The sequence below is a fragment of the Rattus rattus genome, chromosome X, assembly GCF_011064425.1.
Source record: "Rattus rattus isolate New Zealand chromosome X, Rrattus_CSIRO_v1, whole genome shotgun sequence".
Classification (NCBI taxonomy): Eukaryota; Metazoa; Chordata; class Mammalia; order Rodentia; family Muridae; genus Rattus; species Rattus rattus.
Genome location: NC_046172.1, coordinates 27,505,922 through 27,524,297, shown reverse-complemented (window position 1 = coordinate 27,524,297; position 18,376 = coordinate 27,505,922). Strand labels below are relative to the sequence as shown.

The 18,376-nt window shown below is 39.6% G+C and overlaps 1 protein-coding gene across 1 annotated transcript in view; it reads right to left on the bottom strand.

The window, feature by feature from the left end:
* The window catches only part of Wwc3 (WWC family member 3), a 109,809-nt gene that overhangs the window by 50,088 nt on the left and 41,345 nt on the right, over positions 1-18,376 (bottom strand). Inside the window, 3 exon segments of the mRNA XM_032889333.1 lie at positions 3,558-3,637; positions 5,133-5,209; positions 15,595-15,798. Of these exon segments, the coding sequence (XP_032745224.1) occupies positions 3,558-3,637; positions 5,133-5,209; positions 15,595-15,798 (361 nt within the window).

The window sequence follows — 18,376 nt, the reverse complement described above, 5'->3', positions numbered from 1 at the left end:
ATCTATGGTAGGGGCTCAGAAATGAAGTAATCCCCTCAGGACCAAGGCTAGGGCCAGAATCTCCCCAGCGACTTCTTGATAACCAGAGTAGGGTGGACATCTTCATGAGCTCTAGCAGGCCAGAAGAACCTGCCTTTGACAGGAAATAAGTTTGCAATGACTACTCCCAAGCATGGAGTCTTGCAGTCAAGCAGAAGCTAACTAAAAATAGCATCATATCTCTGTCTTCTAGGATCCCAAATCATATTCCATGTCAGATGCAGGCATGAAAGCTATCCTCTTTCTTTGTGCTTATTCATACTACCCTGCAAGAGAAATAGAGGCCATCTCTTATCCTTGAGCCACTAACAACTACACCAGATGCACCACTTCCCAGCAAGGTCAAAGGAAAGTCCATTTCCCAGTTCCCAACATATTTCAGGTTCTATATTACACAATCTTAACTGGATATTACAAACAGTGTATTCAAACTGGGAAACAGGTTATCCACAATGGGCCAGGAGAAGCACTGGGCACCTAGAAAAGCAATCCCCACCAAAAGTCACAGCCTTTAGGGAAAAGCATAGTTCAGCTCCCCTGTGAGCCTTGGGGCTGCTGTACATTTTTCAGATTCTTTCTGAACCCCACTCAATTTCCTCAAAACATTTGCAAATAAAAAATGAAATGGACTGCATACACAGAGCTCACCATGAAAATGTTAGATTATCCAGCATCATAGAGTAAAACTATCAGTAGCAAAGAACACTGAAAGCAGGAAATCAAACTCCTATTCAACTACATAATCCAGGCAACTTTTGATAACTTATCAGATCCATTTATTGGTTTGCTTTTATTCTTTATTCATCCCTTTTAGCAGAATAGCCTCAAAACAAGGAAACATCCTAAGAACGCTGGGTGATCTGTAGGTTCTCTGGATGATGGGGGATGGGAAGATAAAGAGCCTGAATTAGTACACTGGCTGCATCAAGTGGACCAAATGAGCATCAAAGTCAGTAGCCAGGAAGTATAAGGTGACAATGCAGCTTCCAACAGAGCAGTGTTGGAGAAGAAACTTGATTTGCTTAAGACAAAAACTTTTAAAAAGAAGAACAAAAACAGCTGTGCTAACTGCTAATTAAAAGAATCTCAGACTGCAGAAGTGAAAGAGAGGCAGACCACACAAACAGACTGCTCAGTGCTAGTGAACAACAAAGAGGGAGGGTAATGACTTTAAAAGAGCTCAAATGGCATTATGCTGATCGGCTTATCAAAACCTACCTGCAGGGGGCATGCCTGTGTTTCTGAGAAAGGGCCATCTTTTAACATTCCTGGGAATTAGAGCCAGAGAAAGCCTGGGGTTCCCCAGGCAAAATCTAACAAATCCTTTGTTTTCTGTCATCCCTGGCACCCAGACGACCTTAACATTAATAAAGGGACAAATAAAACAACCCTGAACCAAGCCAATCCTGGCAGACTACAAGAGTCATTCCTGGGATGGATACTCACAAGTTAAAGTACTTGGTGGATAAGCAGCAAACACCCAGAATATGGATGCCCAGAACTCATATAATTATCAGGTAGTTGTGAGAGCCGGTCTATTATTGTAGCACTCAGAAGGTGGAGAGAGGAGTTCTAGGTTCCACTGAAACCCTATCTTAATGAATAAGGTGGAAAGTGATGAACACTCCCGAATGTCAGTCTCAGGCCTCCACGTGCATGTCCTTACAGTTCACATATGCATATACAAATATACCACAAACACACGTGGAAAAGAAAACTTAGTCAATCTTAATTTAATGTTCAAAACTAGAGTCTGATATGTTCAGGTTATACCCCTTTCACAGGGCTAAGGTAACTATACTTGTCAAATACAGTAAACCATTACCTCTTCATAAAGACAAACAATGGTGCCCTCATGTTTGTTACTGTGTTACTGAGTGTGAATTCAGAATACAAAACATTCCATGCTGTTCATTTTTACCAACCACAGTAACCATGCAGATAGACCAATACTTTGTTGAAGGTTAACTAGGTATCAGGTAATTTTGTACTCTGGACAACTGAACTTGATCAGCACTGCTAATCAACTGCATGTTTGTATCTCTCCCCAATTCTTCTGTTGAAGTCCTATTCTCTAATGTGAAGATATTTGGACAGGGCCAATGGTTAGACAAAGGCGTAAGTGAACCCACAAGTCCTCAAAAGAAAGGGAGAGAGAGCAATACTAAATGACTTCTCTCTCAGCCATGTAAGGATACAGTGTAAAGGTGACTGTAAGACAGGGACTAAGTCATTTTTAGGAATGGACTCAGACTTCCAAACTTCATGCAGAATTATAAAATTCAAGACTGTTCATCAAGTCCCAGATGATGGTATTTTGTTGTAGCAGGCAAGATAGCTAAAACAATCATGTAAAGAGGAGAAACACATTCATAGGAAGTATGAAGCACATGCTAAGTTAGCCAGTGGAGCCAGCCTCTAAAAGGATTCCCAAGAAATAGTAGTCTGATTACTGTTTCTTAAGGAAAACTCTTCCAGGCCAACACCATTATCATTTGCAAAATATAGACTCTTGTTGACTTAATGTGCTGATTTAATACAACTTACTAATTATAAGAAAATAGTCTTCAACAAGTTTATAGTAATACAACTCTAATTGCAAGGGTGTGAAAAGAAGGAAGTCTTCTGGATGACACCATTTAACAATACTTTTTGTGATGATGGGAATCTATAACCTATGCTGCCCAATGTCTAGCCGATAGCTCTGGGCTTCTTAATTGCCAGCATTGGAAAACATCTGGATCAGTTGTTCGTTAGCTGTCAGTTACAACCTCTTGGACAAACCTCACTCTCTAAAAATCTTCACATTACAACTCATAACAGTGGCAAAACTTACTATTGTGAAGTAGAAATGAAATAATTTTATGGTTGAGAGTCACCACATCATGAAGAACTATATTAAGGGGTCACAGCATTAGGAAAGTTGAGAACCACTGGTCTGGACACATTTCAAGGGATCATTTCAAGATGTTTCAGTGGTTAAGACCACTGACTGTTCTTCCAGGGGTTCTGAGTTCAATTCCCAGCAACCACATGGTAGCTCACATTTCAAGTCAGTCACAAAGCTATTGACAGCTGGTGTGTAGAAGTCAGAGATGCTACACAACTTCCTTGGTGTTCAGGATGGTCTACAACAAGAGTTATCCAGCCCAAAATATCACTATTGTCATGATAGAGAAAATAAGTCCTACCCACATATGACCATTGAAAACTTCAGGTGTGACTACTAATACTGAAGAACTAGATTGGAATTTTATTTCAATTTATTTTTAGAATTAAAAAATTAAAAAGAAACTAATAAAGTCCTGAGTTTAAAGGTAAATTGTCATGTGTGTCTTAAGGAGTATAGCTATATAAAAGTATGCATATATATAAAGGGTTTTATTTCCCAAGTATTTCCATTTAAAGGAACAAGGTAGTTTCAAGAAGAAGATACATGACATGTCCAAGCACCAACTGTGTCAGATATTTGAAAACACATGTGAAAATGCTCTCATGCACACATGCAAGTAACTTACTCTTGTAAGGTCTCCACACCCTTTTCTTTGTATTGGAGCTCCTGCTTCATCTGGGCCAGCTCTCGTTTTAATCTGGAAAGCTAAAAACATTTTTTTCCAAATGTAAGCCATGATAAATTATTTATACAACAGTCATCCAAGTTCTTCCTTAGCATTCAACTGCATGGATCGTTCACCTTCCATTATTTCTAGGAAAACTGCCTTGCACAGACTTAAAAATCCCCAATCCTGAGTAGTGGGATGAAATACTGTCTTCCAGACATAGCATGTTACTACACCCATGAGCTCACAGCAACTGTGATTGTCTGTCAAGACCTGCACAAAAACAAATTAGCCAAAATTCCAGCATAGATGGGAAGACGTTCCCTTACTGAGGAGTTCTTAGCACTTAGTAGCTGATAGGGAAGGGAAAAAAAATAATCTTTTTGGGATATGGCCACTGGTAGGCTTCCCATATTAATGTAAATATCCTCATACCCATATCAGGCAACACTAATTGGACATAGGCTATCAAAAAAAGAAAAAAGAAAAAAAGGAAAAGGGAATGAAGTTGGGAAAGGGATCTGTTTATATAGATAGGGAGAGAGCTAGAAGGAAACATGATGGATATGATCATATATCATAAGATACATGAATGAAATTCTCCAAAGAATAATTTTTAACTCCCTAATCCTGGCAGATCATATGCAAGTAGGGAATGGTAAGTACTTATTTTTGAGGGTAACAATGTACATATCACACAGCAAATAAGATTTTGTCATCTTCCCTTGTATTTACTCCTCTTAGATAGTACCAAGAATACTTGTAGCCTCTGACTACCTGAACCTCAATCCCCTCATAAAGTTCATTACACAGATTTAAACCTACTCTACTTCTCCATCAAACCACTGAGAAATAGGTCCACAAAACTTGCAAGCTCACAAAGATCCCCAGGTGGTTTTCTTTGCTGTGATCAGTCTTAAGAACTAAAACACATAGCCCACTTTAGGAATTGCACACTAGTAAAAGAAAAGGCTTCATTATCAAGATATTTCCTGAGCTTTGTCACAAAACAATGCATGAGTCCTCTCTCACACAACCAGGTGGACAAGGGTCTAAAAAATGAGACAAGGTGTCACTTAAAGAACAAAGGTGTCATCAAGAAAGGATCAGCATACTTTTGATAAAGTGCTTCTATAGGAGCTGGCCCTTTGGGACTAGCAACCCAAGAAGAACAACTATCAAGGGTCAAAAGTGGTATCCTAATGGCACAGAGAAGCAGCCCTGTGATACTTGGCCCTGATATCATGCCATCATCCCAAATGGTTGAATAGTCTACCCTATGAAACATGCAATGGATCTTGGCTACATTTTGTCTGATGAGAAATTGCTTTTAAAAAAAAAAACAAAACTTTTTTTTCTGCCAAGACAAAACAAGTGAAAAATAAAGCAAAATGCATCAGTAATTCAGGAAATAAAAATTTTACCAATATCTTAGTGTCAGCCATACAATGATCCCACAATGAATCATGATAAGTATTGTTACATAAAAATACACACTGTGCTTCTAGTTGTGGAAACCCTTGTTTTACTTACCCTATCTCGACGACTTGCTATCTCTGCTTTAATCTGGTGTGGATCATACTTTGTATTAGTTGAATATCCAGAGAAGGCTAAGGAAAATGAAAATATTTTAGTTTATATTAGCATCTTTTAAACAAATAGAAAAAAGTAACTTCTGATTCATCATGTTAATAACTGATTCTCAGTCTGGGGTTTACACTTAGGCACTGACTCCTAAATAATTAACATTTCACAACCTTAATGATTTTTGCATTAATATTTACTGAATTATCGCCTAACGAAACATAAGCTACAAGGAAGTAAACTGTTTGCTTCTACTACAAACCTATGATGAATAAAGCTCACTTAGACACAAGGGAAAAAAGATTGATATGGAAAACTATTCTTTCTCTGTTACTCTCTTTCTCATATAAACACACAGAAGTGCCTAACAGATAGATTCATGTTAACTATTGTTATTCTCCATGGCTGTATGTTAAAGAATTTCTTTATTGTATATGCTCTCCAGATGGATAATTGCTGACACAAGAAAGAAAACAAAGGAACACTGAAATATATAAAATTATAAAGCAGTTAGTTTTCTAGTTATGTCAAAATCTAGTTACTATGTCAGTCTAACCAGATTAAGGTAGTGTACCCACAAGTTACTTGTTCCCTTGAAACTGAAGTAAGATGATCATACTTTGATTCTAGGTCTGTTTGGATATTTGGCTAAAATAAATCCATAGACTCTTAAACAGTACCATAAATGTGATTTAATGCTTTCTAAAGACACAATGTCATTAATATGGTGTGAATAGGCCTCACAGATCTGATTCTGCCCATTTCTGTCCTCTCGAAGCTGCAAACTTTCCTGCATTCCAGAGTCTTGAGACAGACAGTAGCTGCTTCTCCTCTCTCCCCATGCTCTCACCTCTCTATACTGTTTTTTTTCCTTCTCTTTCTGTCACCTTTGTTTATATAGCTATATTCTTGGTGGTTTGTACTATAGTAAGTTAATCGCTATTCTCTTCCTCAGTTCCATGGTCTTTATCTGTGAGTCAAGCTACCCGAGCATCATTAGCCTCCTGTGATTTCAGTACCTATGACAGACTGTTCCTCTTATAGTTAACTTAGATGCTAACAACTAGAATTTAATTCAAGATCCTTCCCTCACTTTATATTGGAAAGGACAGCTTAAAACCATCAAGTAGCTTACACAGCAGGATTATTTAAAACTTCAATTAGAACCACATCCAAAGTTAATTTGAGCAGTTCAGAGCTCCTATTTTAAAAACAGCTCTATGGAAAATCTACTATTTAAACCCCATTTAGTCAGAACTTCAAACAACTGAATATACTAGAAATAAATATCTGGAAGAGTGCAGTGTCTGCCAACTTTATCTCAAATTGTCTTATACTTAGAATTGTGATCTCTCAAGGACATGGAGAAACACATTTTTATAACACAATTTTTAGCTGGGTGTGGTAGCTCACGCCTGTAATCCAGGATTTGGGAAGTTGAGACAAGGGGACGGCTTTAAACTGAGGGCCCGCATGAGCTACTGAGTGAGACCCTGTACAAACAAGAACAAAATCTATAATTCTTAGGCTAGGAATACAAATCATTCATAGAAATCTTCACAGAATGCACCAGCCTGGAATTTACTCCCCACACACCAGAATTCTTAGATAAGAATGTCTTTCCAAATTCTACAACTTTCAATGTTACCTAATTCATGGATTTCATTTAAGGTCAACAATGAATGTTTGTGGTTTAAACAATATTATTTTTAAAATTTTAAAATTGTATATGTAAGGGTGTTTTGCCAACATGTATATCTGTGTGCCATGGAGTGCCTGGTGTCCATGTGCCTGGAGCCAGAAGAGGGCAAACTCCATGGAACTGGAGTTTGTGAGAACACCATGCAGGTGCTAAGAATCAAACCTGGTTCCTTCAGAAGTGTAACCAGTGCTCTTAATTGCTGAGGTATCTCTTTACCTCCTCGCACATTGTTCTTATCAGGCAAAAATTATTTTTAGAAAATCTCTACATCAGGGCCAGGGAAACAGTTCAATGAGCAAAGTACTTCCTTTGCAAATATCAAGACCTAAGTTTAAATCCCCCAAACTCACATGAAGCCATAACACATCTCTAATCTCAATGTTCCTACAAGGTAAGTCGTGAAGACAAGAGAATACCCAGAAGCTTTTGGGCTACATATCCTGGTATACAGAGATGTGAAAGGACAAGATGGCTTGTCTCAAGGTGGAATATAAAGAACAACATCTAAGGTTGCTCCATAACCTCCACAATACCCACATTTGTATGCACACATCATATACACATGATCTCCACATCAAGTATAACTCCCACACCTAAGCTTAAAAGCCCCCAGTTAAATAGTTAAGTGTAATATGTAAATGAGACTAAAATTGTTAATCTCAGTACACTCAAGTTAAACTTTTAAAATTTAATTCAGGATCACCCCAATAGTCAGTATCTGTGATCCTTCCAACTGAGGCTTGAAACTAACCCCCTTTGCACTAAAATTGAACATCAAACTCCATGTTAAGAACTAGTAACAACCAAGCTTGGAAGAAAGCTCTATCCATAAAGTACCTGCCACAGAAGCTATGTAAAAAGCCAAGCACTGGGGGAGGGGGAGCAGGGGGCTGTTTGTAATTCCACTGCTGAGATAGCTGAATCCCTGGAACTTGCTGGCCAGACAGAATAGCCTAATCAGTGAGATACACTGTCTCCAAAAAGTAAATAATAGTAAGAGCAAACTAAAGCCCCTGAAGAACAATACCTAGTCTCCACATACTTTTGCACTCAGATGCTCATATGTGCACCCCCCATAATTATAATTATGTGTACTCCCTGAACACACACACACACACATACACACACACACAGAGAGAGAGAGAGAGAGAGAGAGAGAGAGAGAGAGAGAGAGAGAGAGAGGAGACTGACTAAGTAACATGAAGTAAAACTCACCACCATAAAACTGTTCCTGCCTCTGAAACTTCACAGAAAATATTAGCAGGGACTTGAAAAATACATGAGAGCTGTGCTGGCCACAACTGGACATCTACACAGCAACCTCTCCCTATCCTTCTCCCTACCCTATCTCTTGCTTCTCCCTAACATAATCCTAACACTGAGCAGTAGTCATCCTCAGCATTCTTAAGATCTAGATGGTAGGCTCAATAAAACAAGACTACTATCTCAGAGGCTCCAAACCCACCAACTAAAACCCTCTACCCAATCTCAGAGAGACTCCATTGTTCATGAAATGCTTAGTGTCCAAGCACGTGGGTCCAGGCACGTCGTCCACGTCTACAGGTAAAACAATATGAAATGTCAGCTTTTACTACACTGAAATCATTTCTGTTACTCTCTAAAATTAAGAAATTCTATCTCTGGGATGAGGGAAAAGCAATCCGAGTATCCATGGCTGCAAATATATTTAATCTCTAGATGCTAAGAATAGTTGTGAACACTGGCAAAACTTTTAATAGTATAATTCAATTTATAAATAAAATCCTCAGTTCCAGTAAATCTATCAGAATCACTTTCAGAGTCCAAAAAAATACCTTGGACTCCTGACCCCTCTTCACAGCACACATGTCACATTTATTACAAGGTACCTATCTTCAATCCAATGTTTATAATAAAAACCAGGCATCCACCTCAAGAATCTCTTCTCTATTGGCGGTTCAATGTAGAAAGGCATTAAATAACTTAAGGAATATGTTCAGGAACATAATGTTGCTTTGGATAACAATAATGTTATAGCTTTAGCTGGATCACAAAATGCAAAGTATTATACGTTATTATCACAGAAATGCCTTTCATACGTATTTTACATATTGTCAGAAAACTCTTTGTCAAACAGAGAAAAGGATAGTGTTTCCCCTCTATAAGAAAAACACTTGAGTTTGTAGTGACTTGACCTACACTACTCCATCATTCACAGGAGGGAACCACAGCTTTTTTGAGCTCTTGGGGATTAGCTCTCAGTAAATAGGCATGCCCTCCTGTAGCCTTCAGAATTCAGGCTTGCTGACTAACATGTGAGAAAAATGCTGTGTGATCTATTTTTCTCTGGCCTGCTCCAACCTGCCTGTGGGAAGGGAAACAAAAGGATGACAGGACTGCCTAAAGCTCTCAATCCTAAACCAGACAAGCAGATGAGAAAACCTTTAGCTGAGTGCCGATGGAAGATAGTCTGAGTGGGATGGGCTTGGAGCCTCAGAAAGAATGTTGGCAGCACTGATGGCTGATAAGGTCAAGCTTTGCCACCACCTGACCAAAGAATCCAGGATGAGTCAGCATGTTCTCACCGGAGATAAGACTGCCTCTTTCCCAGGCACCCAGAAACACTTGTGGCAGCTCAGCTCATTCTTGGAACCAGGATAATAAAGTTACATTCCTGCTGCTAGATGGGACAAGTCACAGTTAATCTAGACCACCAGACCTCAATTTAGGAACTATCTACAGGACTTTAAAGAGAGGAACAATAAAAGTGTCTAACTCCATCCTTTGATAATTAACAGTCGGTAGCAGTTGAAAAAGGCCCTCTCCAGGAGACTTGTCCTCATGGTTGACAACTGCTGGTCTAGACTGAGGAATAGAAACTTTTTCCAGGAAGAGAGAAATACAAATTATGTTAGGTTTTTGTTGTTGTTGTTGTTGTTGTTGTTGGGTTTTTTGTTTGTTTGTTTGTTTTTGGCTCTCTGGGCAAGATAGTCTGTCTCAAATACCTGATTCTGCTGCTTAACTGCCATAGACAGTAAGTGAGTGAATGGTCATGGCTCATTTCCAAGAAAATGTTTTTGCAAACACCTGCATTGATAGAATTTAGCCTGCAGGGCTAACATAGTTTGCAGACCTGTGGCTCAGAGTACAATTCTACCCCAGGCAAGAATTTCTTCCAAAAGCTCCTGTGAATGGTCACATAGTTCATCTGAATTCATGCAGAGGCTAGAGTTTCACAAGAATGAGGGAGTAACTACAGAAAAAAAATGCTGAGATAAAGAATGCATTAATCAGTAAAAGGAAGACAAACAGAGGAATATGTTGCAATGAAACACGTAGGAGAGAATTCTGCAAAATGGAACAGTAGGAAAAATAAAGGTATGTCCAACTGTAGAAGTGCTTCATCTCCAGTGGTATACAAAGCATAAACTAGAACTGTATACCAGGCAGTGAGTTCAGTGCTCAGAGACATTTAGGAGGGTTGTGATCTCTGTGCCTGGAGACATGTTTGCTCTAATACATCTGAACATCTGAATCTGTTTTGGTCAGGAACCAAAAAGGTCAAGGCTTGGATATTCTTAGATACCAGATGGCCCAATATTGATACAAAATCTTTTATTTCCAATGAATAAAGTTTCATTCTGGTGATTCTATATAGCTCAGGGGGTAAATGTGTGAAGGGTGTGGACAAAATGCACTTCCGCTCCTCCAATTCTCTCCACACCCTTCTGTTCCAGCATTAGAAATGGCTCTTCTAGTTTGTTTCTATGTTTATCGCTGTTGCCTCATTTTCCTGACAATCAGCCATTAAGGATAAATTGTGTCCCCAGCATTTAAATTCATATCAACAGCAGGTACTAAATATCTGTGCAAAAAATGAATATCCATTCATTAATGATCCTGTGTGGGACACAAGAAAGTCAAGAAACAGTAAGTACTCTCCCTTATAGTTGTCCCATGTATTTTGCATAATTTCTAGACACCTTATTAATTTATAGTCAATCAGTTTTAGATAACTTGAAAATGGAGGAGTGCCAAACGTGTTTCAAAATTGCAACCAGCACTTCTGCAATGTCTCTTCGTTGTTTAAGAAAGAGTATAGACAATTGAAGGTCACAAACACAATGAGTTCCAATTGAATTTCTATCATCTGGGTACATAGCCTGAAAGAAATCGTTTAGTCCCACAGATGTCTCTCACTTTCTTTCCCTCCCATCTCCTCTCCTCTCTGTCTCTCTCTGTCTCTCTCCACAACCTTGAGGTTTGTGCTTGTGTGGACTTGTGCTTGTTCATCTGTGTGACAGAATAGATGTGTGTGCTGGTATGCATGCAAGTGTCGCTCACAGACAGACTCAGATTTTGTTTCTTAAGCAGTACCTTTTTGAGACAAGATTTCTCACTGGCTTGGAACTTGCCAAGTAGGTTAGGCTGGCAATCCCTGGGGGAATCCACCTATCTCTACCTCCCTTAGTGCTAGGATTAGAAGCATGTGCTACCACACCCAGCTTTTTGCATGGTTTCTGGAGACTGAACTCAGAAGGCAAGCACTTTAATGACTAATCTATCTTCCCAGGCTTATATTCAATTTCTTCAGAGAACAAAGAGGAAAAAAAGAGAACAATGAAGATCACAACTTGTGCTTATAATTGGCAATCATATTCAAAACATTAGCTTATTAAATACAGTTTTGCTTTTGCTTAAAGTTATTCCAATGGAGAAAATTAATTAATAGGAAGCAAATCTAGATAGACAGTTCTCACTCAGTTCCCAGTACCTCAGCAAGGAGGCTTGCTACCTCCTTGCTTGAATTGACCAGTTGGCACACAGAGAGATCCAATGTTGCCGGTTGGAGCCAGATGTGCTATGGATCCAGCCAGAAGAAACTCCTAACATGGTCCCAGGTCCTCTGTTGTGACAGTATAAGACATCTGTTAGATTATAGACATTTAAGCCAACAGGACTCTACTGAACTTTACCCTGTGGCTAGAAAGAATTCAGTTGAGTCATGACTAGCAGGGTTTTCCTCATTGTAATCAGTAGCTCAGGTTAAACAGAACACTGAAAAGGGCTGGTGGAAACCCTAGGGACAGCAGCCACTTGATAAACCACTTGGATTAACTCCTAGATTCCATTCATAGCTGACTTTTTCCCTGGTGAGCTGATAGGCCCCAGGAAGCTCCATTGGCATCTCCAGCCTTTTCCTGAAAACAGACAGGCCCAACTCTGGCCTTCAAAACAGCCTACTCCTGGATCTACTGAGTCTAGAAGGTTACTCTGGCAAGTCAGGAGATGGAACCTGTTGAACATGTCCAAATATCACTATACTCAGAGTCATCAGATACTTCTCCTGGTGACACAGAAGTCCCTTCAAAAACAGTATCTTGAGTCTTTCGAACTGGAGGAAGGAATGTAATTGAGTATAATTATTTATTTATCTAAATATCAATGGAATGAAAAGCCCATGGAAATATTTAAAAAAAAAAAAAAGAAATGATCTTGTCAGTGCATTAGTTCCATTGGACTTGTGAGTAACCTTGCTCCATAGACTAAGCATGATACTGAAGTGCCTCACTTACTCTTCCTCAAATCAAGTACTCTAAGGATGTCTGTGTTTTCAAAGTCATATACTGCTGAGTCTCAATGCTCAGGCCTAGCTAAACTAGTAGTTGCCAGGTCTTAGCACATACTTCCTTTGACTAAGTTTACCTTTTCCAGTCACTGAAAAGAAAATTCTTTTTCAAGTTTTCCTGACATACCTCCTTCTGTTTCCCTTCTTTTTAAAACAAAATTTTGTTTTAGATTTATTGATTTTATTTTATGGGTGATATGTTTTACTCTGTTCATTTGTATGTTGGTGTGCCACATGTGCCTTGTGTTGACAGAGTTAAAAGAGGGCATGGGATCCCCTGGAACTGGATTTACAGACAGTTGTGAGCCATCAGGTAGATTCTGGGAACCAAATCCAGGTTCTTTGGAAGAACAAGAGTTCTTAACTTGTGAGGCATCTCTTCATGCCATTTATTGCCTTCTAAAGTCTGAATTTGGATCTTTTCTTGGGGACATAACCAAAATATGTGTGAAATAAAGCACATAAGCATTTCTGGAAAGAAATACAATACTATGGCTAACATAAAACAAGGAAGCAACAAAACACTGTCAATATCCACCTCTTCTTTAGCTACAAAAAGTGCTAATCTTATATGGATTAAACTTGTTTCTGCCAAGTAACTTTCTGGAAGATTAATAATTGCTAACTATATGACCTCAGACCCAAGTATAAGTCAATGCTTCAGCTCAGTGTGACCTTGAGGCTCTAAGTCTGTGACCTTCACACCTTTGAGAACACTACATGATGGGCCATAAAAAGACTGAAATTTCATTCAGTATAGTGTCTAGGGGAAATATATATATATATATATATATATATATATATATATATATGAAAGAAAAGAAATAGAAAAAAAGCCCCGTGTGCTACATTGTTTAGAAATAGAGTCAGACAGAACTTAAAGATGAATTTATAACTTGAAAGGGTATGTACAAAAAAAGAATGTCTTAAATCAGTAACCTACAGTTCTGCTTTAATAAAACTAGAAAAAGAAAGGGGTAGCAAGATGGATTAATGGGTAAGACACTTGATGCCAAACCCAAGGACTTGAATTGGATTTCTGGAACCCACATGATGGACTAACCAGTCAGTCTAATCTGATCAGGGAGGCCTAGGTTCAGTGAGGACTGTGTTTTAAAAAAATAATATAGAGAGCGATTGATACAGATCTCTAGTCTCCATGTGAATTTGCACGCGCGCGCGCGCGCAAACACACACACACACACACAAAGGAGAGAAAAAACATAAATGATTAATATCAGGCATGAAGGAAGAGACCACCTACCTCACAGCCTGCCTATGAACATTAAAAAAATAATTTTCAGACTTGATAGCTCAGATTACCATCTAACTATCTTCCTATAGGCTTAATGTAGCTGGCTACCTGTATTTATATTTTTTACTGGAACATAATTTAGTTTATTCAAATTCTGCCTCTAACTGTTTTAGCACAATAACAGCATGGTTGAGTAGATGGCACTGAGATAGAATGGCCAACAAACTTTAACATATTTACTGCTGATACTTCACAGAAAAGACTGTTAATTTAGGAATTGAATGAAGTAGATAAACTTTTGAAACATATAAATACAAAAATGAACTCAAGAAGAAACACAAATTTAAATAGGTCTTTATCTACTTGAGAAGTTTCCACAAAGAAGTTTATACACCAGGACTTTTCTAGTGAATGGTACCACAATAGTTAAGGTAGCATGGATACTAAACCCTTCATAAACTCTTTCAGAGAGGACAGAAGGGATACATGTTAATGCATTCTATGAGACCAATACTGCCCTCCTACAAAAATTAGAGCAGTCTTAAAAGAAAACTGTGGAGAGAAGAAAGCCTCTATAGCTCAGTGCTGAGTTGATCTATCACTTTCTAGTGGAAAGTTCAAAAAAATAAAGTAGGAGGAACCAATGTCTTATATGACCAAGAGATAAAATGACTTGAAAACAACACATCATTATACCCTTGCCATTCCCTCAAGAAACAGAGCAATGGAAATACTTTAAATTCCTGATTCAGGGAGAAACCCTTCGCCAATATGCAATAGCTTCTAAGTTTTTCACCTTCAGCAGTTGCAACAAAAAAAGCACAAGGCATACAGCCCTTTGGCCTCAATTCCATTCTGACTTGCAATACAAAAATGCTATGATTGTATCTTTAGTGGTCAAAGCTCCATTACCACAGTAAATACCTGGTAAAAATACAGTGTCAGTAGTAGGTTCCTCCCCACCCCCATGTCACAATCAGACATAAAGCAAAATCTAATAGTACCAAGTTCATACCACCACCACCACCACCACCACCACCACCCCCCCCACCCCCCCCCTCTCTCTCTCTCTCCTTCCTCCTTCCTTCCCTCCCCAAGGTCATTGCCACCCAAAACAATGGTGGCTAAGATATGTGTATAGGCATTTCTTTTGGGAAGGATCATGCATGTCCATATAGTGACTGTTCATGTCACAAAAGGTTCTGGTTTCTGAAACTGAACCTGGATCCTTCTACACCTAGGTGCCTGCTAAGCACTAGTAAAATGAGAGCCCACCTCTGGCAGCCTCTAAATGGAACCCTCCAAGGTTCCATTTGAGATCAGCAGAGAACAGCTTCTTATTTAAGAGTCAGAGATACCTGGGTTAGACTCCCTCAGTGTTCTGACCAATGAAGTCCTAAAGTCCAGGAACAGCCTTTTTACACTGTTAGGAGACTGACAGTTACAGACTCCCAAATCTCCCCATTCAGTACTCAGAAAGCTGTTCTGTGGGCTTACTCAAGAGCTCATTTTCAGACAAGCAGTGCTAACTGTAGCCATCTCTAAGCAGAACCCTCCAAGTGAAACCTGGCAATCATGAAATGGAAGATTGTTTCCCACACAGCCTGAAATTGTATGGATATTTACTTTTTATCATTCATACCTGATCTTTCTCTGTTAGTCACCACCATAGTCCAGAATCTGCGTCCAACACAGACAACTTGATAAATATGGATTGCCTAAAAGTATGTGACTAAGACTTTACAAAGCTTTCTTGCCCAAATACAACTGACCATATTCAGAGAACTCAGCCAAGAGAGTGGCTTTAAAGAAACAGATGTTCATTGAAGGAGAAAAGTCAACTCACAGCTGGTATATGAGCGGCCATCATCCTCACACAACTTGTGCAGTTGTTGATATTCTTCCTGAGCTAGCTCAAACCGCTGTTGCTTGATCTGGTAGATTTCTTTCTTGGCATTGAGAGCCTCCTGGGCTACAATTAAATACTCCTTCAGCATGCGTTCCTGCTCTCGCCTCCACTGCTCTCTTGGATCTTCAATCTGAGTAAGCTCTGAAGTAAAAAAGGGAAAGTCACAAGTGAGCTGAGAGTGAACTCTGCAAGTTGACTGACAGGTGTTTATGCGACCAGTTAATTAACTAATTACCAGAATGAATAATATGAAAGAGTCTACATCATGAACCTTTATGAAGAGTGTCACACCTTTTACTAAAGTACTCATAGCTCACACAAGAAAATGCTACAGAGATAAAAGGGAAGGAAATACAAGAAAATAAGCATTGGAGATGACCCTTAATGGGCTTATAACTGTAAAGCTAAAGGGCATTTATGACATTCTTCCCACAGACCTCTTTAATGTGGAATAATTTACACACTACTGCCCCCAATACTGTCTTTGTATTCTCTCCTGACCTCTTTATCTCTTGACACAACTGTAACATTCCCCACTTCTGCCTTCTCATTCTGCAGGCCTGGGGAGGGCACAGACATGTCTCCAGCTCCAATTTTTTTCTCAAATTCCAGTTTGTGGAATTCCTACTTCCTGACTTCAACTCCTTCTACACAGACTCAAAGTAGTTGTAAGCTAGTCTCCAAAACACAAATCATTCTCATACATTGGCCTTTCACTATCCAAAGCAAGACCATGCCAGACAATATATTACTTCATCCTAAGCTTTCCTCTTTTACTGTAAGTAGCACAAAATAGCCTCATCTGAGCTAGCCATACTGGGAATCAACCTGAATCCTATCCTCAAAGAAATTCAGGTCTTAGTTTCCCCTCCCATAACATGCTAAGGGTCATGAAGACTTGCTGGAATAGCATAGAGAGGCTCCAACATGGAAGAGTCTTAAAAGCACAATGTTAACTAAAGAAATCCAGACCCAATAGGGAACATAGGGTTTGACCCCATGGATATGAAAGGTCTAGAATAGGCAAAAATGCAGGGATAAAAAGCAGATTGGTAATTACCAGAGACTGTGGAAAAGATGATTGCAGGGTGACTGCTTAAGGAGGTGGGTTTCCCTTTGCATTAAATAAGAGTGTTTTGCAACTAAAGCTGGCTGCACAAATGTACAAAATACAATTTGACTGTTTACTTTAAAATGGCTTCCTTTATGATGTATGGATTTTATCTCAAAGGGCTTTAGAAAGGTAAATTATATCTTGTCTGTCACATGCACATGTGCACATACACAGAGGGAGGGAGGGAGGGGGGGGGGGGGGAGGGAGGGGGGGGGAGGGAGGGAGAGAGAGAGAGGATGGAGAGAGAGAGGGAGGGGGAGAGAGAAGGGGAGAAGGGGAGAGGGGAGGGGAGAGGGGAGGGGAGAGAGGAGAGGAGGGGAGAGAGAGGGGAGAGAGGAGAGGGGAGAGAGGAGAGGAGAGGAGAGGGAAGAAAGAGACAGAGGCAGAGGCAGACAAAGAGGCTGAAGCAGAGACAGAGTAAATGTTCCAAACCAAGAAGACCCCCTTGGAAATACTCTCCCTACCTACTTGACCCTATTCAGTCACCGCTGTCACCCCAGACTCTTAAAAAGCTCTCCAAGCATTTAGTATGTCAATTAGGAAAATAAAAATGCAAAATACCAAAAGTCAGAACTCTACCCCAGCATCGGAGTTCAGATACAGTTGGCTTAAGGTAAGACAAGGGCAGGGCTTTTTAATAACTGCCCAGATGTTCCTGGTGTTTATTCAGCTGTGAGACCCACTGTAACCAGCCAGGTGAACAGCATTATTCACGTTATTTCAGAGCCCCTGAGGGTCTTGGGAACCTGTAGCCTGCCAGTCTAGGATCTATTTGTTGATCTTACTTCATCATCAACCTGTACAGTTCCAATGTTAATACTTGATTCCTCAGATTTTGTGCTTTAAAGAATTTCAAAGTTGGATTCTCTGAAGATCTATAAGGAAGGAGTTGGTATGACACTACAACTGTTGTTCCTCACCTACTGTTTCCTATGTGGTGGGATATACTTTTACGGTGGCTGGAAAAAATCCTTTGTCTCTATTTGCTCATAGGTTCATGTCTACATTTGAGAGTATTAAACCCTTAAGAGTTGGGAACTTCAGGAAATCTTTATAGACCCTTTGCCATTTGGTAAGCATAAACATCCACGCCATGGGTTCCTGAGAAGGACAAAACCTAGTGATATAGCCACAGTGCCAATACCCATGGTCCAGGAGACCCAGAGAGGAAGAGAGTATGTATTCAAAACCTCCCCTTAGAACCTTAGCTAGGAAGACAAGTCTAGACGACCACCTTCCCCTGAACATCCACAGTGATGAGATGCCGGGCATGCTAAGAGCCAGTGAAAACACTACCTTTAGTTTCAGTCTCTCATCTTCTGTCCTTTCCAGTATTCAGTAGATCCACCTTAAAATTTTCTGATACTTGGATACCTGCCTGAAGAGCAGGAGGGCCAGGGAAGTACTTATTCCCCTTCTCCAAACATCATTGGCTAAGCTTTGGAAACACTGGAACTGATGTAGTTTCAGTGTCCAACATCAGAAAGTTCACTGTTCCAAGTTCTAAGACACAAAGATTCAGTTCCAAGAAACTGAAAGCTATGTAGTCAGCCTCACAGGCCCAGAGTAGAAAAGAACTTCAAAGTCACAGAAGTAAAGAACAGC